The sequence below is a fragment of the Enoplosus armatus genome, chromosome 20 (genome assembly GCF_043641665.1).
Source record: "Enoplosus armatus isolate fEnoArm2 chromosome 20, fEnoArm2.hap1, whole genome shotgun sequence".
NCBI classification, from domain to species: Eukaryota; Metazoa; Chordata; class Actinopteri; order Centrarchiformes; family Enoplosidae; genus Enoplosus; species Enoplosus armatus.
This window is the reverse complement of record NC_092199.1, coordinates 10,419,656-10,446,628: the sequence shown is the minus strand read 5'-3', so window position 1 is coordinate 10,446,628 and position 26,973 is coordinate 10,419,656. Positions and strand designations below refer to the sequence as shown.

The window sequence follows — 26,973 nt, the reverse complement described above, 5'->3', positions numbered from 1 at the left end:
AACTTAAATTCAAAAAGTCTAACATGGCATGTGAGTAATGTCGCTTGTCCGGTATGCTCTCGAGATGTTTACTCCTCTTTGGTAACATAGATTTGTAAAGTAACATTTAGAGATACAACACTGGCTTGTGAACGCTATAAGAAAGGGACAGAGTGACTATGCATTTTTAGGAATGAAGAATAAAGGTGCAGAGGATCAAGTTGTAGGAATGAAAGAGCCAGCTATCCACAATAAATTCAGTTCAAAGCCCACTGCTGCTCCATGGTTAATAAATCAAAATGGAATGACTATAGTCTATTTCTCTCCACACAGACTTTACATTGTGGGGATTTTAAAATGAGAGAATTAATAATTATAAGCACATCCTGATGGTTAAGTGAAGAGTTTTGTCTTCCTTTGATTTGATAAGGTACATTCAGTTTTTGTTTAATTTCTTTTGTTTCAACATGAAATTATTCTTCAGGATTTGTGATATTTGTATCATCACTGTGACTGCTGGCTTCATGAGGAAATACCATAAAGCGGTGCTAACATGAATTATGGAGTGAGGGGGGCCATGGAAGAAGGTTAAGGTTAAGGTTCAGGTGGTTTTCTCACTGTTTAAATCTGGCTTAAATCACACGACAGAAGTGGCAGTCGGCTTTGCAGCACTTGGGCTCAGCACCAGACTCTGGGCGATGTCGTTGCGGTTGATTTTCCGCAGCGCAGTGCACAGTGTGTCGATGCTGGCGCATTCCTTGCTCGCCCAGTCGGACAGGAGCGCGCGGACCGGATGCTCATCCTGCCGGAAGGTCGCAATCCGCTCATCCTCGTATCCAAGGAGTCCCGCCAGGTTGCACCAGTCGCTGTCGTCCATGTGGTTGCAGTCGTCTCCTTCGCTGCCCCTGAACAGCAGCTTCTCCACTTTCTCTCTGGTGTGGAGAGGAAGGAGCAAACAAGGCTCTTCATCCATGGTGACAACTACAGAGGGAGAAGTTCATGTCATTTCATTCTTTGAATTATTATCTCATTTTAAATATAATTAGCTTGATGTGAAATAATATTAATTTCTTAATCATAAATCAAAGTATTTATAAATAATTTGAATCATTTTATAAATGACTGACACGGTTCATATAAAGGAACATTGTGAGAAATCACTACGTATTATAAATGCACTTTTACTGCTCTCTATGAATGTGAGCAGTATATAGAGATGAATATAACCCAGTAAGGATTCTACTTCCATCCTGTTTACGAGCTTTTCAATCGGCTGTAATTACTAGTAAAAAGGAAGTGATGGAGTGCTCTTTTCTCCAACAGTGGTTTGTTTGGAGTACAGGCTGTTGGTAGCTGCATTGTATGAGTAGCAATTGCCTCTATGGCTGACCAGCTCCAATAAAACATCATTGCAGAAAATCAGAGGACACATTGTCAACAGGAGTCAACAGCAATGATTGTTGACCACCAAAAATGCCTCCACACTTCCCACCTATTACCACGTTGCGATGCAAACCCAGAGAGAACGGCTGGACACTGTTTTCTCCTGTTTGCACAACTTTATTTTCTTCCTTTGCCATAATCTGGGCAAGCATGTGGTTTTTAAAAGTCTCAAAGTCTCTCAAACTGGTTTGTCCGGGCAGGAGTGGAAACTGCCAGAAGGACGTGCTGCCAAAAAAACAAACACTGTAGCTCTGTCAGTGTTGTAATCCTTGTTTGCTGATTTGCTACAGTAGGTTTGAAAGGTTGTATTCAAGGTGGAGTTGATGAAGCCACCAGACGTCTCATTGCTGAGGGGAAATTCTTTTCTTTTTCGACTGACACGGTGGGACAGTGCGTGTTTACACTCACACTAACCCAAAGTCCAGGTTTACTATCCATCAGACTTATTTGTGGATTAGAAGAAACACATTACCAGGGGATTTCAGCGCCAGATAAACACTGACTTTGGTGCTGAAACGTGCTTACGCCCAATTTAAGTGTGATAGTTTGATAAAAGAGGGCTATTGTATTTCTTGGTATTAAGGGAGTGGCCTCTGTTAAGGTACAGGTATTTCTGTGTGTTACCTGTCTGTGCCTGAGTCTGGGCCTGCTGTTCCTGCAGACTTTGGCTGTCCACAGAAATGCCGCTGTCACTGTGCAGCTTTTCGCCCTCAGGTGACGGCGTCTGGTTCTGGTTGGCTGTGCAGTTGTTGGCTCCTTGCTTGTTCTGCTTGCAGCTGTTCCACCTGAAGAGAAGAAGAAAAACTCACCATTGGTTTCTTTAAAGAACACGATCTTTCCTGAACCTTGCGTTAGTGTTTGTTTTCATTTTAGCTTTTTTTTTGCTGAAAATAGATGCTTGCTGCGGCCAAAAACGATGCTAATGAGAGCAGTGAAAGTTAATCAAAACAGAAACGTTTCCCTCGTAAAACCAAAACAATGAGCTAAAAGATGCTAAAACGCTCTTTAGAGCTAAGGGGAACTGCAGTCGGGTGTCTGTGGGTTCATCACTATACGTGACCCCTTTAACATACAAGTAGTCATGTGATCCATTACTAATATATGAAAATTGATTATAGCTGCTTTAACTAAAAGGTTAATCTATGACCTATAAAAAAGCCTGAAATTTCACAACTGGGTAAACTCATCTATGATGTTGACATTCTCATAACACCCACTTCCTGCCACCTGACAGATAAATCTCCATAACAAATATGGTATTTTGCAGGACAGTGATTCATTTACAAAATCCCAATTTCTAAAACTATTTTCAGACAGTATGTAAGGAGTTTGGATGACCAAACCCTTGGCATTGCTAACAAAAAACTCCTAGGATTCACTTTACATTCTACAGAATATGATGCCTTTAAAGTATTTCAGTCAGGAATCAATACATTTCTCTTTCCTATCCACTGGTCTTAATCTTAAGACGGCAAATAATTACTGTAGAAACTTTTAATTGAGCATACAGCAGATCAATTCTCACCATGGCACATGTTTGTACTGCAGCAAAAAGCATTTGTGCACTCCCAGACCAGTTTAAACAACCATGATTTTAAAAAAACATCCTTAGGATTAACCAGCATAATCATAAATATTTAGCAGGTGTGTCACATCATAAAAGATTGGTGCTCTGACAGGAACAGCAGAGTAACCCACTATGCAGTGCTCTGATGCCATCAATGAAAATGCCTTCAGAATTTCCTTAAAATATGATATTCAAATGAGACCAGTAGGTAAGACATCCTTTTCACACTTCACACTACAGCGAGGCAGCTCAAAGTAAAGGTATTCAATGAGGCTAAACATTTAAAATGCTGCTGTCAGTTTCAGTGTTTGCCCACTTGTGTTCTGATCTGTCTTGAATGTGTTGGACTGTATAACACATGCCTTGCCATACACAACATAGTTGGATAAACATACTGTACATTTAAAATGTATCAGTTAACAGTGGGCTGTCTGTGTAGGCATTAAGAGAGGAGAGAGAGAGAGTAAACGGACCATATTGTGGCCCAAAGGACAACAGTGTGCTCTCATCCAGAAAAGCAGAAGAAGATTTCATTAAATATGAAACTGCGGAAATTCAAGTTGAGTTAAGTATCTGATCCCCTTTCCCTTCCCTTCAGCTGTTGAATTTCAAAATATCTTTAAATGTCTGTTATTAATATGACTACTATTTTTGACTTTGATGTACAATAAGAAGTGGAGATCAGCAGACAGGGAAAGGGAACAGTGTAAAAAAAGTGACAATACTTGTTAAGTATATTTTTTCTCCTACCAGTGGCTGAATGATTTTCCACCACATCAGAAGATCCCAAAAAATGTCTTTCAACCTGCAACTTGTTCTTACAAAACACTGTCATGCTTGTTTTTCTGTTTTGTACCTCTTTTCTGTCCTCACCTCTTGAAGATGATGAAGGCCACAAGACCCACAACAACTGCTGCCAGGATGGAGCAGTAGATGGGGATGAGTTTGTCATTCAGACCCTGGTAGAGCTTCTCCTGGGAATCACCATTAGTGGTGGTGGTGGTACTCTCTGTAGAGCCCTCTGGTGGGGGGTTGTCTGGTGTAATGTCTTCATAGGGGGGCGTGGAGTAATTCATAAACACGTTGGGAGGCGCTGGAGTGTAGAGAGCTGTGAAAGACAAATAGGAATAGAGAGAAATTCTATATGAGCTTACTGAATATGTGAAAACAAAACAACATTGCATTAACATGCATTTACTGTACATTTAAGATATTAAAGGGTCAGTTAAACTTAATGGATTTTTTGGCCACTTGGCACACGCCACTGGCAGTGGAAACAAGCCGACATATTATCACCATTTAAGTTGATATGGCAAACTTCCAGCAGACATGGAGCAACATTAGCATTCATTTGGAGTCCTGTTTTCTGAGGGAAATATCTGGATTTTTAGCTGCTAAATGCTCTACTCTGTTCACCAGCTAGTCGCTAACTTTGTCTGTCTTCAGTCTGGTGCTGGGCAGGTAGTCTACAGTGGATTCATCAGAGTTTTTTTTTGCAAAAACCAGCTGCCAGCTTAGGCTGGAAACGACACTGATGAGAGCAGTGGGAATTAACCAAAACAGTAAAGTTGAGGGCTGTAAAACAAAAACAATAAGCTGAATGACACTAAAAAACAGAGTTATCACAGAGTTGGGTGATAATTTTCTGTGTGTTTGTCCCTACAAACGGCATGTTTCACATTACACATGTTAATTTAATCCATTGTTAGTATAAAATTATTGAATAGTGCAGCTTTAATCTTTGCAGCCAGGTGAGAAGTGAGTTTACCAGATGCTACGAATCTCGACGAAACTATTGACAGTCAGGTTGCATTTTGGATAATTTAGATGCCAGGTTTTTACAAAGAAGAAGAAGGTGAAAAAAGACAATATCTGGTTCTGCTGCATCAATTTTGATACTTCTTAACTAAACTGGTGGAGTACTCCTAACATCTTAACATCAAAAGCACACTCATGCACTTTTCAAGTGTGTACTCACTACATACTTAAAACCAGCTTACAGCTAATATGTAGTATGGAATTGGGACACAGCATAAGTCTTACAATTGGATTTTAAGAAATAACTTCATATCTAATTGAATCAAAGAACATTTTTTTCTCAAAGTCTTGGCAGCCGTAAGAGATAAACTCCTCCAGGCCAAAGGCTGCCCTGCCATCAGTAGCAGCAGATGGAGAGACATGTTTGACTCTTTGATACCCTGCAGATCAGGATATTTTCAGCTTGAAGATATGATTTGAAAATGGTATCCAAGATTTAAATCCACCATAGCCAGTGTAAGTATAAATGTCTCTCATGCTGCAAATACATACAAAAAGCACACCCAAACACTCACACTACATCCCACATCACTTTGTCATTTCCCCCTCCTCCCCAGGGAGCCATTAACAAGAGTAAGAGCAAGTATGTCCATCCCGTCCTGCCCACTTTCCTCCAACCATCAACACTAAGCAGGCATGTTTGCTCCTCACCGCGGATGTGGAAACCTATCCTCGCCTGTCACTTACTTACATTTACTCACATCATCAACAGGAAATCATCCTGTTGGCTGCCAAGGGCTCTGAATACCTCAGGAGAGCTGTTGAATGCGAGGCGGCCATTTTTTCACTAATGAGGCGAGAACATTTTTAATGAAAGCTTTTTTAGATGGATGCACAGAGCTGCTGTGGGGCTTTTAACTGAAGGAATTTTGTAGAAGTTGGCAACACCAACATACTGAACATCCTATTAACTTATTATGATGGATGTCCATCGTTTATCAATGGAATCACTAAAGTCTAACAGGAAAGATGTTGCCCTGCGGGGTGATCTAGTTCACAGTGCCAGTTTTATTTGACATGTGACACGTGGCAAGTACATTTGTTTTGTGTGGATATTTCTAAGTATTCACAACGGTCATAACTTCCTGTTTGTCTAGCTGCTAATTTGTTTTAGCTTTATACTGTGCTTGTTGCTACTAGCATAACACATCAGAGTCTCTGACTGAACTGTCGGCGGTTGAGATGCATTGTGGGTAATAAAGGAAGAAGAATGTGAGGAATAAAAAAGATGATATCTCTGGTTCTGCTGCATTCTTCTTTTCCTAAACTATCCATCATGAGTCTGGATGTTATAGGAATGCAAAAATAGAATATATTGGGCTAATATCCGTGAATTAAGTGCCTAAGAAACACAGACTACATATAGGCTTGAGGCTTCTGTTGATGCACGGCAGCATATCAAATTCTATTCCATCTTCTTCAATATCCCCCATAGACAAACACAGATATATATGTACACACCACCATCATCACCATCACCACCATGGCTTGTCTGTCTTTCTCTAACACATACACATGAAACCAGACACCATTCATTGACGGAAATCTTCTTTGTCCAGCACAACTGCCCCCTCCCCATCTCTTTATCCTTCAATCCTCTCTCTATCCATTTTACCGCTGGCTACACTTTTGCTCGCTCCTTTCAGGCATTTCCTTTCCTGTCAGTCATATCGTCACTTGGACGATGCTTTTTCTCTCATTCTGTCTTTTTCATCTCCTCCTGAACCCCCCCATTGATGGTAAACACGTCGTTGTCGTTGTCTAACCTTTTATATCTTTTATTATTTTTGTTCGTCTATCATCCATCCATCCTTCCCTTTACTCTCTACATCTGTGCATCATTAATGTGCTCTCCCTGCCTCCCTCCCTCTATGATTAACAGTTAAAACAGGGCCCTAAGTGCCTTTACTGAACCACTGGCTCAACCTCTCACATGGACGGTCTGGCCTCAGAGGGGAGTGACCTTCTCCTGCTGAGCTCAGCTTGTTTTTACAATGCAGAGAGCTGAGTGGTTACTGGACCGCTGCTCTCAGTCAGAGAGTTATCATGTCGAGACATTTTTATGATCAACTCAGCAACGATTCCCTTATATTGCACCCTTAAGTCATGAGCTACTTGTATAATCTTGTGTTTAAAATTTAAGAATTTAAGGAAAAACCTTCATCCACATATCAGAGAAAAACAGAAAGGTATGTACTACATTTCAGAAAGTATTGCACAGAAAAATGTACATTTAGAGAAAAAAATGACAAAAAAAATGACAAAGACTTGCAGCTAAGCAGTTAAATGTTGGGCTTTGTTATGTATGTGAAACAGTGGGACGCAAGTGAAATCAAATCAAATCAAATCATACTGATTTAGCAAATTCAAAACAATTCAAACTGTGGAGCATACATTTAAGATGAGAAGAAACATCATCTTACATGAAATACGGTGAATTATAATCCCTTATGACACAGAAAACATATTCAATGTGGGTTAACATATGTGTCTGTCCTGTGAGCACCCAAATAGGACACACACGCACTTGGAGGCTCAAATATGTTACAGGTCAAAATGTGGCAATAGCTTGTTATTAAGGTCATAAAAACTGAACGAGACGGAGCTGTCAAAATTATAGGTTCAGTCAACTGTAACTCCTGGCAACAAACAATTTATTGTATTTATTGTTAAGCATTATTCAGTTGTTAGTCAAATTACTGGAATGTTCCTCCCGGCTGTGTTTGTTAATGATTAACTTGTGACTGGAAATTGGGGCACATGTGTACTTGCCGGCTTTAGATGAGTAATTATATAGAAGGAACTCGTTGCTGTGTGTATAACCATACAGTGGGAGTGTGTGTGCAATTTGCGTTCAAAGTGAGTGTTTGTGTGTGTGTGGGGGGGTATTCTGCAGCAGCCACGCCTGAGTTAAGCTCGTCGTCATTCCAACTTCTTGCAAACAGGTGTTGCTGCTGTTTCAACACCATATACTTTAAAAGCTGAGTCTGGAGTTACACAAAAAGGAAAGGAGGGTCACAAACAAGTTTTTTTTTTTTTATTATATATCATTACACCTGAGCAGAGCCGCGACTACTGCCAAGGCCTACAAAACAAAACCTGAAATGCCTTAAACAATGGCTGACATTTTTATAGTATTCATGTTGTTACAGCAGGCACAAGTGAAGGGATGAATGAAGATTAATGAAGAATGCTGCTGCCCCTGTTTGTAATTTCTTACGCTTCACCATCTTTCTCACACTTTCTCCTTGAGGCCTCTGGCTTACACCTACCTTACATGACCCATCTCATTTTTCTGCCCATGTGCTCCCGACCGAACACACCCCTGAATGTGTATGCCTGTTTGTGGATTTGTCCGGGGTGCATGTGTGTGCACGCCTACGCCTTTATGTGTGTGTGTGTTTGTGTGCCTGTTCTGCGGCAGAATGTGATCAGTACTCGTAGAGGTCAACCAGAGAAACCCGAGAGTGCAGAGGAGTAACTCCATCGCTTTTATCGACCAGGCACACATTCTCAGCATCTGTTCTCTCTCTCCACTCTCTCAAGCTTTCTCCATCTTTGTCTTTTCTACAGCTCTCTGTTACCCTTCCTCTGCACTGCTCTCGTTGTCATTTATTTCACTAAATTTGGGTGCCATTTTCTAACAAGGCACCCTTTCTGAAAGTTGCAACTAATGTCTTTATGAATGGTTAATAAATAATTTAATAATCAAACTTTATAGAGCAGCAACAAACCATTAACTAGATCATGTTTTGGGTTGCCAGGTTGTGAACAAATTGCTTTTGCTGCTTTCTGTTTGGTAATAATGCAGTTGAATGCATGTATGATATGAATATTATGAATAATTGGTCATCATTAATAAATACTTAATCAGTCATTAATAAATGGATTCTGGTCCAGATTCTCTGCAGCCCTTTTTTACACTCTAAGTGGTTATAGAGTCCAATAAATCAAATACATTTTTCATAATCTGGCAACCTCAAACATGTTCTAATTAATGATTTATAACTGATCCATGAAGCGTTAGTTAATGATTTATTAGCCATTAATAAAGCCATTAGTTACAACTTTTTACTCTTTACTCTTTATAATGGGTGCCTTATTAGAAAGTGATAACAAACTTTGTTTATTCGGAAATGTGCTACTGTTCTGGTGTATTTATTTCTTATTGTTTCTTTGTTTTAAGACATAGTGCAAATTAACAAACAAATACAGAAAAAGGCATATTAGTGCCTATAAAGGATTTCAAAAACACATAAATTGTAGATAACTAGAAAACCAGCTTTCACTATGACAGAAATAATGCATAACAAATGAGCCAACAACAAAATTCCATGAAATTCCCTCTCTATGCTACAGTGCAGTAATTCATCTCAGGACCGCTATGGCAGATAAAAAGATATATAGATATCTCTGAGAAAAAGACTTGGCAGAGACACAATCCCCCAACACATACTGTAAATCCTCACGAGGACAAAACCTTGACTCCCCAAGCAGAACTTTTGGCAATGAATGAACGGCACGAGCGAAAGCGCAAGTGTTGTGATCACCCTTGGACCAGAGCGGCTCGTTCATGCCAAATCACCTCCAAAAATGTCCCCTGGAATGTCGAGGGGTAAATTCCTGATGGATGACAGGCAACTTCAGGAGACTGAGTCACGACCACAAGGAGTCGATTCTTGTTTGGCACCGGAGAAAGACACACAGTCGACTTTAAAACTTCCTTCCTCGTTACAATGCTCATACTGTGAGCAGCAGGGAGCAAAAGGGTTAAGGAGAGAAGGTCAACTGTGGCCATAGAGCCCAAGTCAGTAGAGATATAGGTCAGTAGATATGTGGAGACCAAGCTATAGCCACACAATGAGAGACTGTGGAATACAAAGATGGTGAATTGTTTAGTCAGACTGGGGTTGGGGGTTCTTCACAGCTATTGATGTGCTAATGCTTTGGGCGCAGGAAATCAGAAATGTCGATGGCATTTTGCCCTTTATCGTTTTTCCCATTTGTCTCCGTCTCTTTATCTGTCTGTCCGATTCTTGGTGGAATTGACCATTCACTAAGCACCGCCCACGGATAGGGGTTGTCCAATCATAGCAGTGCAACCATAACAAAGTGCGGCAGGCCTGTCAAGCTTTGGAAAAATCCACATGTTGAAGTGGCATGCATGGTGGAGTGATACTCGATATTTAGATTATAGATATCTTGATTTAGTTGAACTGGTCTGGCCCTGAGTCCTGTGCATGGGGCTCGTTAGCAGATCACGCTTTCTGATTTCTGGAGGGCAGCCTGTCGATGGTTAAGGTCAAGCAAACTCAGGAAGGAAACAGCTCCCTCCTCCTACTCACCTATCAATTCAATAACCAAATGCACTTGGACCAATCACCCTCCCCCCTCTTGCTTCCTCTTAACCGCACCCACTCGACCTTCATCTTTCCATATGCTGTCTCAGATCTGCAATGTTCAATAAGTTATCGCATTGATTTCAGTCTGTGTGTAGGAGCATGAGTATCAGCGCCCGTCTGCATACATATGGCTTCTTGTGTGTGTTTTGTGACTCATATTTGAGTAATCCTTCCTTATAGTACGTGTATGTGCATGAATAATATAATTGCATGTGTTCTGCAAACCTCAACCTGTTGCCCCTGCTGCCTCAGGACCAGAAACCCAGGCTTTGGGTGATAGGTTAGTCCACATGTGTGCAGGCACTCCTGGGTACAATCTCAAAGAGGAACAGGGTCGAAGAGTGAAAGCCTCTGTTTCCCACTAGCCTCGAGGGCTCGTAGCCAAAACCTCAGGCTGATAAGAACAGGCAGCGAGCACAATGTCAAATGCAAGCATTGCTCATTCAACTTTAACCATGGTGGGAAAGGGCCTTGTCACAATGTGTAAGCTTGGCTGGCCGCTCCTATTCATAATGCGTTATCAGGGTTTTTAATTTCAAGTGAAGTACGGCAGAAAAGTGTAAAGTTCAGGACTGTGACACAAGAGACCAGGGTTCACAACTGGATCTTTGGTTAAGGTTAGTGAAAGTTTGTGGTTTCAGTTAAATTTTAATGAACATGTGGTGTCTCATGCATTGCGTAGTTTTATCTGCATTAAACCGAGACCGTGATCTTTTCCATAACATTACCGAGTGCCCTGAGTGCCTAAACATAACCACAACCAACCTCAAGGCCATGAGCAGATATTGTATTGCAAGATTTAATAATTTGGCAGAAAACAACGTTGTCTGTCAACATTTTGAGACATGCCAGACAGAAATAGAAATAGAAAACGTAATCCGGATGGCATTAAATATTCTTCAAAAAATATTTTCAGGTACATTTCTAGCAGACAAGTTTGACCCATACAGTATTGGTGTGTCTTAGCTGATTTATGAGAACACAGTCAATGTCACTTTGAAGGGCGGTTAATAAGAGCGCTAATCAACTTCATTTGCCTCGTGTTGTTGTGACCCCTGAAAGGATTGTGGGGATTATGCCACGTTGTTCAGTACATGTCCCCTGGGGGGAACTCATACTGCCTGATCAGAGACCCCCCTCCACATACAAGCCTCCCATGACCTTCAACCTCTGACCTTGCTCGGCGGCCTGCAGAAGAGTAGAAGTCATATCACACTTCTTTAGATAAGCATCATGCCTTCAGATCCTCAACTCTGTGGTATAAGCATGTTTTACCATCAGAGAGAGAAGAACAGAGTGAGTTTTTTTGTCCTCATAAGACAAAAAAGAACAATAATCCCTTTGGAAGTGTGGGAGGAAATTGGATTTTCAGCCCACACATCAGCTGAGCTTGTATCCACATAAAGGGGTGTTAAATCCGCTTCTTCTCGAAAGACATTCTACAGTATAGTCAAGGGGATGTTCTGGTCCCTCCACCTTGAGTTAAACTATGTCTCCAGTGTCTCAAGTTATGACTTGTCTTTTCACGGGCAGTGGCCTTCTGTGTGTTCGTCTCTCTCTCTGCACCCTCCTGACTGTGTTTACCCTTCAGGCCTGTGTCGCCTGACTCCACAACACTAATGGATGTGGACCTCTGGCAGCACTACAGATTTGTAAGCGCTGATAACGCTTGTTCTTCAGTAAAAAGATTAAATTGGAAATAAAGGGCACATGATTGGGTTAAAGTGAGGAATAACATGATGATGAAGCCCATACACGGTGGGCTGTGAGCTGTCATGCCTGGAATCACAGTCATCATGAAGTGTACTGCGTTAGTTATCTAAAGGATATTTTAGTATGGGAGTTCTGGCTCCTTATATCTTGATCTTGAATGATCTTTCCATCCGCCACACGTCTCTCTCAGACCACAAGTTGAATCAAGCTGCATTAACGCGTCATCCTCAATGGAAGATTGTTTTTGCAGCAGTGGTTCCCTTGGTGGAAAAACATTAATACATGTTGTGTCCACTTCTGCTTATCAAATAACCTTTTCTGTCTGTGGTATTTTCCCTGGTTATTATAAAGCTGGGCAGACACTGTACAATTTATTAATCTTCTGTGTTGCATTAATTAATCACATTACATGTTTTAATCACATGTTTTATGTCCACGGCCAAAACGGACCACTTCTATGTTTACATTGTACAGTTCGATTGGCCGGTCACGATGTGGGTGATCAGCAGTGCAATTCCCAAATTGTCGGAGTAATGGATCTTTTGACGATAGCCATGTGAGAAATCAGATCCCAGAACTGCAAATTGCAAAACAGCCAGCCAAAATCTCTGACATGCATCTACTCCAACAGCCGGATCGTTGATCATTCAAGCAATTAATCTGGCGCCACAACCCTCCTCAAATTGAAGGCCGCCTGGTGGAAATTCAGCCTGATTCTAAAACCCGGTAGTGGGTGACATATTGGGAGTTAAAATCAGGTTTAATAAGAACAGTGTCTGCCCAGCTCAAGCAGCCAATTTTCATTGATATCTACAAGATAAATAATACAAATCCTGCAATTTAAAACTTACAAACTTGCACAAATACTCAAAACAGGACAAAAAAAATGAAGAAATAGTCACAAAAATATATATATAGGACGAGTCTGTTTTACTGATTACTAGCTCCTTCAAGTAGCCCCATGGGCTAAACTGAAAGCCCTCACAGGCCAAACAGGATCATGGGAGAGGCACAAAAGACTCCCTTTAGCCTGAGACTCGCTCTGTCTTCACCACTGTGATAACAACATCCTTCCAACCGCTGCCCCAACACACTGCATGGCTGATCAACAGACTCCTTTTATTGTCATTTCACAAAAGCATTGATTTAATCTGTGAGGCATCAGGTCATTGGAATGAGCAGTGACTGCAGTCATAAGGAATTCGTGATTCGGAGTGTGATACCCACAGGGTGCAATAATATAAAAGAAATTCAGAGCCCCGTTCAGAGATATGACCTCCTTCTAAACCCTCAACATAGAAAGAGTGTGGTCTTTGTATCTGTGGATGGGATGAGTCTGTGAAGACAATGAGACAAGCTTCGGCATGGCATTTAGGTCGATGGGCCAACAATGTCTACAATGTCGCACTGAGATGATCTGATTATGTGGCTGACAATGTAGATGTCCAGTGCCTCGAACTGTCCGTACAGTGCCGTACAGCAAATATGTGCTCACATGGATTCTATTCAGGCCATCATGACCCTGGGCGATGCACTCCATCATTCAACTTTGATGGCTCTGCACAGTAGTTCATGATAAACTTGCCCTGTGTTTAGATAGGGTCATCCCACAGCCACTTGTTAAATAGCTGAAAAATAAATCTCTGACCAAGTTAATTACTTGTCTTGTTAAAAGAAGAGATCCGTTTCTGAGGAATTTCACTTTTTTTTTAGTTTAGTGTCTTGAACATTTTGAAGTTAATACCCTTGAAATAAAGGCCAGTTCAAAAAATATTGCAAAATATAGATAATTTCCACTGTCAACTCAATACAGTGGGCTGAATACTGAACTACTTCTTGGCCGTGCGCAGAGATTTCCTAAAGTCTCAGCTGGTTACCTGGCAACCTCACGGTGATAACAGGTCTGAAGTCGAGACATACACGCGTTAATTAGTGAACTTAAAAGGTGCCTTTGGACAGAGCCAGGTTAACCGTTTCCCCTTGTTTCCAGTCTTTGTGCCAAGCTAAGCTAACTGGCTGTTGGCTGTAGCCGTATATATTTATCCCAAAATGTCAAACTTTCCCTTTAAGTTTAACTTTACACATCTATGTAGCTGTAAGGGTCTGCATGAGTTACATTTCGTCACCGCGTACAGCCTAAAAGCGGACTACACATGTGTGAAGATGTCAGCAGACACCCAATGCAGTATAAACAGAATAATGGAAATATCCATGTTGGAGTATATCAGTGTCTTAATCCGGCAGGTACATACAAGTACACCGTGATGTGATATACACACAACTGTCTTACCTTTACAAACTGTGTCTGTGACTGAGGTGCAGGGCTGTAACACTTCCGTCTCATCACAGGTGGCGCAGGGGATGCAGGGCTCCCGAGAACTTTCCTGGTCTGAGTAGGTGTCCCCGTTGCACTCCTCGCACACTGTGTCATGGTCAAACTCACAGCTGTACAGCATGCCCTGGCCTTCAGGACATTTGGTGCAGGGTTCACACCACTGTGAGACTTCATTCAGATAGTAGCCGTAGTTGCACACACAGGTGGCGTCGTTGGAGTCTGTGCAGGGCGCCTTCATGCGCAATAGATCGCCGCACACTGTGCAGGGCTGACATTTCTCTTTGTGACTGAAGTTTTCTGAGAAGGTTTCACCTGAAAGGAGAGGGAAGAAAATAGCCATTGAACTTCAAATTGAACAGCCAGAAGGCTGACTTCTGTTTCTTCACCCATCCCTTTAAAAGCATTTTCAGTATATAACTTTGCCTTTAAATATGACAAAAAAGTCTTGTTTTAGGTGTGTTGTAAAATGTGATTATAGCTTCTTTCATATTATTCTCATGGCAAATTTTTAATAGAGAAAATAGACGATCCCAGCAGAATACATAATCCTAAAAGTCTGACCAACATCACAAGAGCCAAAAATATTTTTTAAAAATCTGCTCGATTACAAATCTGGAGATATTTTTTCATGCTTCCATCTAATCCTCTTGATTTTTGTATTTCTCTTTCTCTCTCCCCTATTTTCCTGTCGCCTCTCTCAACTGTCCACTTTTCAAAAATCCTTTTATTCCTTATTCTTACTCTAGGATACTTATATCTTCTGCCCAAATACTTCTGTATTCAAGCAGAAGTTACACACTTCCAGCCAGGATCAAAGACTGATTGTGTCATTTACTTGAGACCGTGGAATACTGAGGTTTTCCCTTTGACATTTTTCAATGTCTTTACTTTAGTTTTAGTCAAGAAAAATATCTAAACAACTGTTCTGTATTAAAGAATAATATGCGTAGGATATTATTAGACTATATCATTATATGCTTATTTATTTTTAAATGCATTTTTTTTACATCTTAACATTTGCTGTTTTAAATGTGTGTCACAAGTGGAATTGTTAATCATGTTGTTTCTCAACTGTTTTCTCAGAACAAATTTGGATTCAGCTTTCCAAAGTCACTCTAACATGCAAATTCAGTTTTAGGGTCATGCCTGCATTAGCAGCAACAACATCTTTTTTAGATGATGAATTTACATACATCACATATGTTTCATGAATGTTTTGTGTGCCTGAAAGATTTCCTCGGACACATATATCTGCAGAGCATGCAATCAATATTGCATGTTTTATGGAATTGTATTTCGACTGGATAGAGAACTGGGAAACACGCTAAATTATGCAGCAGGCCTATTTGTAAGAGCAGCTTGTGTGTGTGTGTGTGTGTGTGTGTGTGTGTGTGTGTGTGTGTGTGTGAGAGAGAGAGAGAGAGAGATAGGGAGGTTGGGGGATAAACTGTGAAAATATGACCTCAAAAAATTCTATCATACAGTATATACTGCATAATCTGTACAATATACAATTTGAACTCTTTTCTGCCAGCGGCTGGTTTAAAAAGTTAATTTCCCACCCTGAGTAGAGCTGAAATGATCAGTCGATTAATCGATCGGTTGACCGTCAGAAAATTTATCAGCAACTTGGTCGATAATTGTTTAATCAATATTCTCTAGTTCCATCTTTTCACTTTGTTTTGTGATAATAAACTTAATATCAATAAAACAAGCAAACTGATACCATCAACCTGGGTGTTAAGACATTTTTTTTTTTTTTTTTTTTACTATTTTCTTAAATTTCATAGACCAAACCATTTATTGATTAATCAAGACGATAATCTGCAGATTAATCGACAATGAAATGGACTGTTAGCTGCAACCCTAAATTACTCTGATGAAGACAAGCTTTATGTCGAAACGTCACTCACTATAACTGTGAGCCCCAGATCTCATCTTTCCAGATCCTGCCTCAGTTGTCCTGTCTGTTGAGATTCTTCTGCTTAAACTAAACTAGTGCTGCAATTATTGATCAATCTGTTGATTATTTTCTCATTTATATTCACATGTCAGAAGCTATTACCACCAAGTGTTTGGGACTTTGGCTTAAAAATGGCTTAAACTGTGTGTGGTAGTAGACAGGGGGGGCGTAGACCCTTTGCAGCTCGGTGTCTCAAGTGTCTCAAGAGACATTTTCGGTCTGCATCACTGGACCACCAACCACGGCGAACACTCTGATGATGCAGAGATTAAAACAGAGATAAGGAAAGATAGACACTGAGACAGAGAGACAAATGGAGACTGTGTCATTTGAGTCCGTGTGTGCAGTTCTGTCCTAAATTGATGGTGTCAAATGTGCATCCTTCACATTTTTGTTTAATTATGTCTGAAGAGGACAAACTATCGTCCCTCCCTCGTATTTGGGCCTGTTGGTGTCCAGTCATACCCTGTTACACAACCCTACCACCCCCCACCCCATTATCTCCTGCAACAGCCTCCCTCTCCTCAAACAGACACACGCTCAGACTACCATCATGCCCCCTCCCCACTAGTACTCTCAGAGCCATTATCATAATGCCATGCATCAATAATGCAAGTCAATACATTAATAACGCTAGCCTGCAGCATGAAGGGGTGGGGGGTGATTGAGTTGGGGGGGGGGGGGGTACAGAAGGTCTTTTCCTGGCTCAGCATATCATATCCTAACAGTGCTTTCACCTCATAACATTCAATCCTTTGTTTTCAACACCCATAAAAGGACTCCTGTCTTTATCTGTGCAGCATGAGGTGTGTGTGTTGGGTGCAAGTGTGGGAGTTTTTTGTGTGCTTAAATGTGTGTTTTCCTGGACATGTTTGTACGTGTGTGTGTGTGTGTGTGAACCATTAGCTGCTGGCTGAGAAGTTTGCCTTGTCTCCACTCCAGCTGTACAGCTGTACTTTCTCTGTTTCATCTCCACTCATCTGTTCATTCATCCAAACTCCTCCTCGTGTTTCATCTGGCTGTCCTTCTTAGCACTTCAGCCGGTCCCCTGTTAACTATCTGTACAAAATGAAGCCTGAACACTGTTTGGAAACACAAGCAGCCTGTCTCTTATAAATGGATGCTTGTGCACATTAGACGCTATCAACATGCCTGAAACAACACACCCAAAGACATATGGTGGGTGGGAGTTGATGTTGAAAGAAAATTAGGAAGAATGATTGTTGGAGATAAAATGTAAGTAGTTTCTGTCACACCTCGAAGAAAAAAAAATGACATAGGCCAAAGACACAAAGAAATATTTCTGTGTTCATAGTTCATGAGGTAGGAGCCGCTGACGTTAGCCTACATACACTAATATAGTAGCCGAGGACACTGGGTCAGGCAGTAAGATAGTTAGCCAAACATGCTAACGTTTGCAGCTTACTTTAGAACAAAAAAACACCCTTTTCAATCAATTTCTTGCACTTTTGCTATTGAATTGTTGGTTTTGGAGAGGGTAAAAAAAGAAACCACAATTTAACTCTTTGTACCACCCTTACCAAAGCTTGACATGCCTGCCTTGCCTAGTTACAGTTGCTAAGCTATGATTGGACAATCACTGGTTTGGTTTAGTGGATGGTCAACAGGTAGGACACAATAATAAGCCACTGATGGCTGAGACTTCAAAACAAGTTGTTGTTAAAAAATGCTTCTGTACACGCCCACTCCAGCCCCATCAGCCTGCATTAGTGATCTAATCAATATGTTTGATGTGTTCTTAAAATATCATTGTGATGTTATCTGATGGAGAGCTATCTGCTTTACATTTCTCTTTTTCCATGAGTCAGAGCAGAGCTTGTCTCACCCCATGACAGTTTTGATGGCCTGTCGCTGTCTGTGTCTATGAGACTGTTAAATTATCACCCTGAAAATGTCCATGTTGTGCAACAGAAAGCAGCCGACACAGAGAGACACAGTAGATTTCATTAATTAAAATCATTTTGTAAAATATGAAGTTTTTATATAAATAGAACAGAAGATAATTCATGATAAGCAGTCTGGGGTTTAATGTTTTTATACGAGGCAGCAACATATCATAAAGTTGAAACTCTTGATCTGAGACACACTTTTAAAAGCATACATCATCCCAAAGAAGGCCCACAAAAATGGAAATAAATCTTTTTCTTCATGTCCACATTCTTTGCGACTTCTCTCATGACCTTAAGTCTGAATCATTTTCTGACCTTGGGGCTCCTTGGCTCAAGCTTTGCCATCCTTCACTGACCCAGGGAGGTTTACAACTTCTTCCTGGGCGCAGGATAGTCAGGGAATTCATACAAGGAAAACTCTGGGAATATAGGAACTGGCCGTGGACCAACCCCGGCCTCTGCAGGCTCAAGATGACCTTTGACCTCACATGAGAAAGTTACAAAAAAAACTTAAATGTGCATTTGTTTTCCCAACACTCAAGCAGAAATGTACCTCCAAGAGAAGACCTTAAATCTTTTGAGCCCTGCGGTCACTAGTTTACAAAATCAAAATTTACACTGCTTACCATCTTAATCACTGTGACATAACTCGTCTGGTGCTCTAAATATCTTCCACTGCACTGTTTCTTTTCCTGCAACAACATTTGGAACTGGTCCCACTCTTGTATCCTCTCAACATCACTGTCCTCATAAAGTCTTACGGTCCAACACAGCTTGTCTCCCTACATGGTGAGGGCCATGAGGAGGGCAGTAATGTTACGTCTGGCATAGTTTACTCCCTAACATGCAGTTGAATCAGTATAAGTCTTTACGTTTAGACTACAATCTGCATTATATTTGAGACGTTTATCAGTTACTGACACATGTAACACAGCTGCGATAATAATGATAATGTTGGGCTATTGCACACAAATAGTACAAATTGTTTTTCTTCAAAAGTAACCTTTCCTCATATCCAAACCGATGATGAGGTCTATTATGTTGGGTAATCTGTTTTTAGCCACATTTGAGGCATGGCTCTGACTACAACCAATGCAACTACTACTGCTATACAATGAAAATATTACAGCAACTATTAATGTCTTTCTAAAACAAGACTGTTTTGTCAAAAGCTTCAGAAACCATCATCATCCAGATTTATTAACTGTTGGCCGGCAACACAATGTTGAATCCTAATTCAATCTCATTTTGCGGAAACATTGTTGTAATTTACGATCCTGCATACTTACTGTGACTCAAATAGTCCATAAAAGAAGAAAACTGCTGTTTAAACCATGTGTCTCCTCCAGGGACAGTAAGTACAGTAGAGGACTTGTATGAGGATTATATAACTTACAGAGAGAAGTCACAGTGGCAGCAGTGTTTTTTGTGTCAGATGAAACACTAAATCACTACCACTGGTCGTTAAAACCACAACTGAACACATGACTTGATGTATGCGTGTGTGTGTGTGTGTGTGTGTGTGTGTGTGTGTGTCACTATCTCTATATTAAGGCATGTTACCAACACAGCTTAATTATCAATGTTGAAGAGCACACGTGTGCTTTTGTTTACTTCAGCATGATTGTCTTTGCACTCATATGCACATTATGAATTGTGTGTGTGTGTGTGTGTGTGTGTACATGACATTCACACTGCTGTTTTTTGAGTTACTTACTGTCAAGGCAGGGGGCGCAGACAGTCTGTGTGACTCCACATGGTCTGACGACGCCCTCGCCGGGCTGGCACTGCACACAGCATTCTCCGCTGGTTGTGTACTGGCCCGACAAACACTCCTCCTTATTGGCCAGAGCCCCAACCTGCCAATCACCAGAGAGAGCATTCAGAGTAACATCTTCATTCAGCAGCATCCATAAGATTAACAATGCATTAACACTCAAATCATGACTTAATGAAAGCCATTTTCATTTATTTTCATTTAATTCCCATAAGCCCAAAGAGTATTTCACAGGAAAAAGCAACAGCAAGAAAGACAAAATAAACAATGCTCTGTAAAGCAGATTATTTTTTCTTGTTCCTTTAAACGTCTTGCGTCCCCTTTATTTATGGAACCACTGGGCCCAGGAGTCAGGACCCTGCAACAGGCTGCAAGATAAATCTAAGGAGTTGTGAGATGATTAAAGGGAAGGGAAAGAAGAAAAAGCAGATTTCAGCTACATTGTCCAATGTTACTCATTGTCCAGGTTCTTTCTCTATTTTCTGTGTTCTTGTGAAACACTACATAGCTTTCCCTTATCAGGCTTCTAAAAGTATTCAAATGAAACAATCTGAGGAGGAAAAATCACTCTTTGGTTGAACTGCTTTCAACCTGTAAACACATGGGACCTGTAATGTAAGGTCGCACAGGAACATTGCTTTGTTTTAAAGAGTCTCAAAGCAAAACATTTGGAAACCACAGCTCTGACCTGATCCTACACGACTCACTAAGACTCACTAAGACTCACTAAGAGTCACTTTGGCCTTAAGTTGAACGTTAACTCTAATCCTGCATCAAATATGTTCATTTTAAAGAAACCAGCCACAGTCACAGATACAGAAAGTCAACAAAATCACACATTCAGGTAAAGCTGGATTATGTCTTCTCTGCATTCTTCAAACAGTAACCTGTTGAGTGCTTTATCTTTGCCGTTGACAGGTGAAGATGTTTGTGCGTGCCTCTACATATGCAAGTGTAAATATGCATGAGAGTGTGCACACACTTGCACGCTCACGTCCGGGCCTGGATGTCTCTCAGAGTCTGTGTTTATGCAAGACCTCTTGAGTTCGTGTGGCCTTTTGCATTATATCATCTTCCGCACACCTTGATCTCCAAAGCAAACCTTGACACTGAGCCAGAGGAGGTCTGTCTTTCATTCTCTCCAGATATATGAGGAGTGATTGTTTTTAGGCCATCATTTATGTCAAACCTCATAAATGATGGCCTAAAAACAATCTTCTGTTGGCAGACAGACGCAGATCAGAGGTCAAAAGAAAGCTATGTCTTTTGAACCCATATTTCATAAAAAGTAGCAGAGGTGGAATTTTAAAGAACTGTATGTTACAGCTTCCTCATGAGCAACACGCGAATCACCTTGAATATAGTTTGAAGAATGAGCCATAACTTGCACAATTAACACAGTTTCAGGGTGTGTGTGCGTGCATGTGTGTACATTGAGGGGTGCATTAGTGTGAAGGAGGTACACTCAACATAAATCGTCATCCGTCAGGCCTCAAGTGTGTGTGGAATGCTGCTGAAGAGAGAGAATAGCTCTAAAAAACATCAAGTGTCGCCTCAGGCACCTCTGAGTCAGCTGGCAGGTAATGTGTGTGTGTGTGTGTGTGTGTGTGTGTGTGTGTGTGTGTGCGCGCGTCTCCCTCTTGCCCTTGATGGTGTCACGGCCCATTCACCTTCAAGTCTGTGGTATTCAGTTATCCATGTTCAAGAATGCATCTTTGGCTTTGTGGTGAAGCATTTCACTTGAAATGTTTCATGCAAGATGTTTGATAATATCTAAAAGTTTTGCTTGTTTCCTGAAACTTTCCCGTTGCAACAGGAAGACAGTTCCTGTTAGTCACCCCAAGCTGATAATATGCTCAAAAGACGTTGATTTCACCCTGTAACTTTTATGCTTTAATTTCATTTAAATGAATGAATCTTCACTCCACAGTTGTTTTAGGATCTTTAGGAACGTGTAGAAACCCACTGAATATGCACAAGAGTGGTTTCACATCAATATTCTTTTCTAGAGAAGTTGACATTTGAGATGAGAAACTCTCACTGTGGAGCAATTAAATGTTTCACGTTCTCTCCTCCCTAACCTTTCTCTCTTTCCTCACTCTCTCTACCTCACACACACACACACACCTTACGCAACAACAAGCATTCAATTAGAGATGAATCAAATCTGTCACCACACATGCTCATCTGTCTCCTGCCTTCCCCTGAACTGCCCCCACATACATTGCACACGCCCCATTGGCACGCACGCGTTTGCACCCGCACACAAGCAACCGCACATGTGAACAAACCTGCTCCAAAATGTCTGACTGACGCTTTTGAAATGACTCCAAGTTCCAGCGTTTGGCTTCTACTTATTTCTTGTGTGTGCCCCTGTTCTAGCTCCGGGTGTGGGTGCAACACCAAAAAAACATCTCAGAGGCCGAAAAAACTGAGATTCAAGTGCATCACTAATGACATATACAGATGAATTAGAGGGTAATGTGATTTGAGCAAATAGCTTGTGGAATGAAAGAAAAGGAAGCGCGGCACTTAGCAAGTTGTAGCTCGACGTGTTTCCTGTAATTGGCCTTTAGATGGGAGTTTGAGGGTTGCACTCTTCAACTTTTGTCAGCCGATCTCCCTGGAGCTAAGGCAAGTTGATCGTGCACTCACGGCAACAAGCGCACGCAAATGCCTGCGCAGAAGCATCTGGACACATAACTTCAGAGCTCAAACCAATCTTACTAATGCTCCAGTCAATTTTCAGTTGGAGGCACTTAACCTCTGGACCTCGACTGTCAGCCTTTGTTAAGCCATTAGAGTTCCACCATACCAGCCCTCCAATAAGCTGGGCCTAATTTAAACCCATGCGTGGATCCTGAACTGCAGTGGGAACAACGGGTGGCAAAGACATTACAGCTAATGCCCTCCCATGAATCATCATGTCCTCATGAAGTGAGAGGAAGAGACAGGCAGAGAAGAAGAGAGTGATGGTGAGTGTGAGGTGGAAGGAGGAGAGGGGGGGGGTCAGGCTGTATCAATATTGCATGTGCTGAGCACCAGCAGAGGATGCATACCCATCAGTGGGAACAGCTGTCATGTATCAGAGATGCAGCCTGTTCCTAGACCAGGACCTTGACAATCTCTGCGCAGCCCTGGCTGACCATGTCCTGTCAGAAATAAGAAAATATATTTCTTTTCGTGGGCCTGCGCAGCCTCGAAGGAGTTAGAGATAAACCAGGGAGATTGTGAGCTGTGGCTCCCAAGAGTTTTTATGAGGAAAAAAATCAGTCACTCCAAAGTTCACCAAAGCCGTCATCAGCTAACACACTGTGAGAGACCACTGCGACATTTGTTATTGTCCTGCACATGTAACAGAGAAGGGTGGAACTACACATCCAGCAACTGGAGCTGCTGAGTATCAACCTGAATAGGCTGCTGCTCACATCCGCTCTGCTGCTTTACGAGACAGGACAGGTGCAAGGACACGGAGTCTTACTTCCCAGACCGAAAAGATCTATTGAAGACATTCTAACAAGTGGCACACCAAAAAAGAGATCAGACTTGTGAAAGTGAAACCGTCATAAAGTAAGTTAAGAGCTTCAAATCTAACTGCGATGCAGGGAAAAGCCTGTAACACAGATGTTTCGGTAAGTTTCCTGTCAGAGCGTGATGGCTGCTGAAGGCTGGAACAAGGAAAAGCTGTGGAAAGTGTCTTTGAGTTTCATCTGAGCAGGTGTTAAGGGTATGGCAAACTTTGAACACACACTTTGATTCTGTAAGAGGCTACTCACCACGCAAAGTAACACTGCTATGAAGGCGGAATTCATCCTGTATCTCCTTTGTATCTACCCAGAAAAGGTCAATCGGATCGGATGCAACGCAGCAGGATGCTCAGTAACTTCCAAGTGACATCGCTGCGTCCGAGCGCTTCGACTGAGTTTACTTTCTAAAAAAAACCCAAAAAGAAACTCTCCAAGCGACTCTTCGCTGTAGCAGGTGTGTATGGCAGCGGGGAATCTCTCAGTCCAGAAGCTGCAGACAGAATCCAGTCAGTGAGTGAAGATTGACCCATTGGATGTTCGGCTCTGTGCGCCTCTCTCCTGCTGGGCTCATATGACAGACGCGCTCAGCTGCACGGCTTCAGGGAAGGAGACGTCTCCCTATCCACGCCCACTGCGCGCGCGCACACTCACACACACACACACACACACACACACGAGCCTGCTCTCTCTTTCACAGCTTCGTGCTCTGGGATGTTCTTGCTGAGTCGGACAAACCAACCACCTTAAATTTTTATCATCTGACTAATTAAGTCTTGTGTAAATCGTCCATTTAGGATGCGGTTTACAGACTGTGCCAGCTGAATGAAAGTCTCACTTCAACCAACTGACTAAATGTTTCATTTTTCTACCACTCTTAAAATTGGGAGAGATCCATTAGATTGCTGTCTATCTCTGCCTGAAGCCTCGAGCTGACCTTGTTTTACTGCCTGTCAGTACCTGAAGACAGCAGCCACATCACCAGACTTCCCTCTCAGGACCCCAGAAACCCGAGATCCACACAGGTATACATCCACTAACATTTGCAGCAGCATTAAAGGAAAAGCAACCTTTTAATCAGAGTATGATGTTGTCACTACCCCTGAATCCCTCATCCCATCCCTCCACAGTTAGATACACAAAAACTGCATTGTTGTGCCAATCCAGTTCTTTTCCCTTATTTGTTACACTAATTTGCTCCATTTCCACTCTTCGTTATATATTATTTATATATGGGAGTTGAGAAACACTGCTGCCTTGCATAAGAAGAGGCAATCTACTGTTGGATTAGGCTGACACCTGAGGCCAAATGTTGTCCTGATATAAACCGGAGAGCCCGTCATGTTCTACTACAGATCATGACTATACATGTCACCTTGTTCAATGTGTCCCACACAGAAAAACAGCAGGTTGATTTAAAACATTGACAGAGTTGTTTGTGAGGTTTGTGAGAGTCTGTCGTGTTCGTGCACAGTTATCACAAACTGAATTTCCCTGCAGCAAAATAAAGGATCTATCTCTTGTGTTTTTAATGGACTTCGCTGCAGTTGTTTTGGTGCATCCCAAACATTTGATATGCTAAAGGACACTGGACTGCTCATATGAAATGTTCCATGGCACAATAATGACGCCTATTATGGAGATTCAAATGTTATTACTTTGTTCAGTGCAGTCCTTGTAATTTTTTTTTTTTTTACCTTTATAACATGTTCCACTTGTTAACCTTTCAGCAGGTGGAGCACAGTAGAGTGTAGTTGGGTATATTATATTATACTGACATTTCATCTTGATGAGACAGTGATTTATAGAGACCATATAAGGACTAAGGGGGGTGGGGGACATGGGGGCAGCAGATGAAGAGAGGGAGGAAGCTGGGTTGCTATGGGTGGATAAATAATGCATGGATGCAAAGAGAGAGAGAGAAACAGACAGACAGAAAGAAAATCCATTTCAGAGTCACTTATATGGGCCAAAATAGATTAATCTCATTTTCCGTGCAGCTCCTGTAATTCATTGAAGAGAATCACTGCTTGTTTGACCGAAAATCAATCTTTAAAAATGCTGCTTTTCGATGCTGAGATGACATGAAAAGTAGTTATAATCCTCATTTGACATGAATTTGCTTCTGTGTGACAGTGAAAGAGTCTTTTTATGTCATGATTTTGAATGCTCCTTTCCCTTTAAATGTCTATAATAATACAATTTGGTTTAAAGTATTATAAGACGTTATTGGGAACTGAAACAGCCAACAAAGCTAAAACATTGAGGCACTTTTGTGCATTCACTAGTATCACTACTATGTTCACTGGAAGAGTAAAGGAACAGGAGAGAGCATGCAGACATTTTTATGAAATGTGGATGTGGAAACATAACTGTATCCATTTTGTCACATTCACACAGATGCAAACACCTGCATACACACACACACACACACACACACACACACACACACACACACACACACACACACTGACCATCTGTCACCAGTGAGTGGACAGAGGATGGGTAGTCCAGGAGGCGTTCACTGTCCCATCTCAGGTTCCGAGAAAAGGGTTCTGTTCCAGGTGGCCGGTCCTGTGGAAAAAAAGTGTGTGTGTGTAAAGCTGTTTACACAGTCACATTGCGGGGACTCACCTTCCTTATGGGGACAAAACAGGAGTCCCCATAATGTAAATCTCTAGGAAATAAATGTAAGTCAATGTAATGTCCTCTGAAGTGATACGATGTGTGTGTGTGTTAGTTTATGTCTACATCTGTCTCAGTCTTGGTAAGTTTCCATGCTTATGTTTCATGAATGTATCTCCCATGTACACACCTGCGAACATTGTTTTTCTTTTTTTTTTAACCAACACTGACCTGAAGAGGAAGAGGAGATCACCTGTCACTCATAAAAACAGCAGCAACAGAGGAGCACAAACAGCACTAGCAACGCGATCCACCGTCTCCCTGCAAGCTTTTCTTCTAATATACTGTGATACATGGAGGGGCATCGTATGACAAGCCAAGGAAGCCCTTAAATTACTCTGAGGACACTCACACCAATAACTGGCATGGGAGTGATATCATGTTGTGTTTAGAGAAAACCTTGAGAGTACTGCAGTGCCGGCGGTGCATTCCTGTTATGGAGTATATTTGGTAAACAACAAACCGGCATCATTATGTGCCATAAAGGTTTGTGCTGGGGAGTCGGTGCAGATATCCTTAATGGGGATGAAACGACTGGTTCATTTTGCTCAGTGCCAGAGTGAACCTCGGACGGGCCAGATGGCAACAAGCCCCGCTTCTTCCCGTGGGACTCCCTCATCTGCGCTTTATTGATCAGATCTGTCTATCCCCCTTTTCTCTCTCTCTTCACTGTACACCCTCCATCCTCTGCTCACTGGCTGCCACGTCTCATAGAAAGACACAAAAGAAATATTTTGCCACTAAGAATTCTTGGTTCTTTTAACACTAGAATCTGCTGAAGAGTCTGATTGATGAATGTGGAGAAAAATCTTTCATCTGATCATTTTCTTCCCCATTTATCCTTTTCAGAATTGCTG

General features: G+C 41.6%; 1 protein-coding gene across 1 annotated transcript; it reads right to left on the bottom strand.

Annotated features, from left to right (window-relative positions):
• Positions 1–616: 616 nt before the first annotated feature.
• Positions 617–23,719, bottom strand: ngfrb (nerve growth factor receptor b). The gene is made up of 6 exons (XM_070927567.1): positions 23,684–23,719; positions 19,848–19,989; positions 14,213–14,569; positions 3,863–4,097; positions 2,047–2,207; positions 617–960 (listed from the first exon to the last, which is right to left on the bottom strand). Exons 1-6 carry the CDS (start codon positions 23,717–23,719, stop codon positions 617–619), a joined length of 1,275 nt encoding a protein of 424 aa, XP_070783668.1.
• Positions 23,720–26,973: the final 3,254 nt, after the last annotated feature.

Excerpts from the sequence above, each read along its gene's own strand:
- ngfrb (XM_070927567.1), bottom strand. The coding sequence starts at position 23,719 with ATGAATTCCGCCTTCATAGCAGTGTTACTTTGCGTG. Across the intron at positions 19,990-23,683 it reads TAGCAGTGTTACTTTGCGTG|GTTGGGGCTCTGGCCAATAA; the intron begins GTGAGTAGCCTC and ends GGTGATTGGCAG. Across the intron at positions 4,098-14,212 it reads CACAGACACAGTTTGTAAAG|CTCTCTACACTCCAGCGCCT; the intron begins GTAAGACAGTTG and ends TGTCTTTCACAG.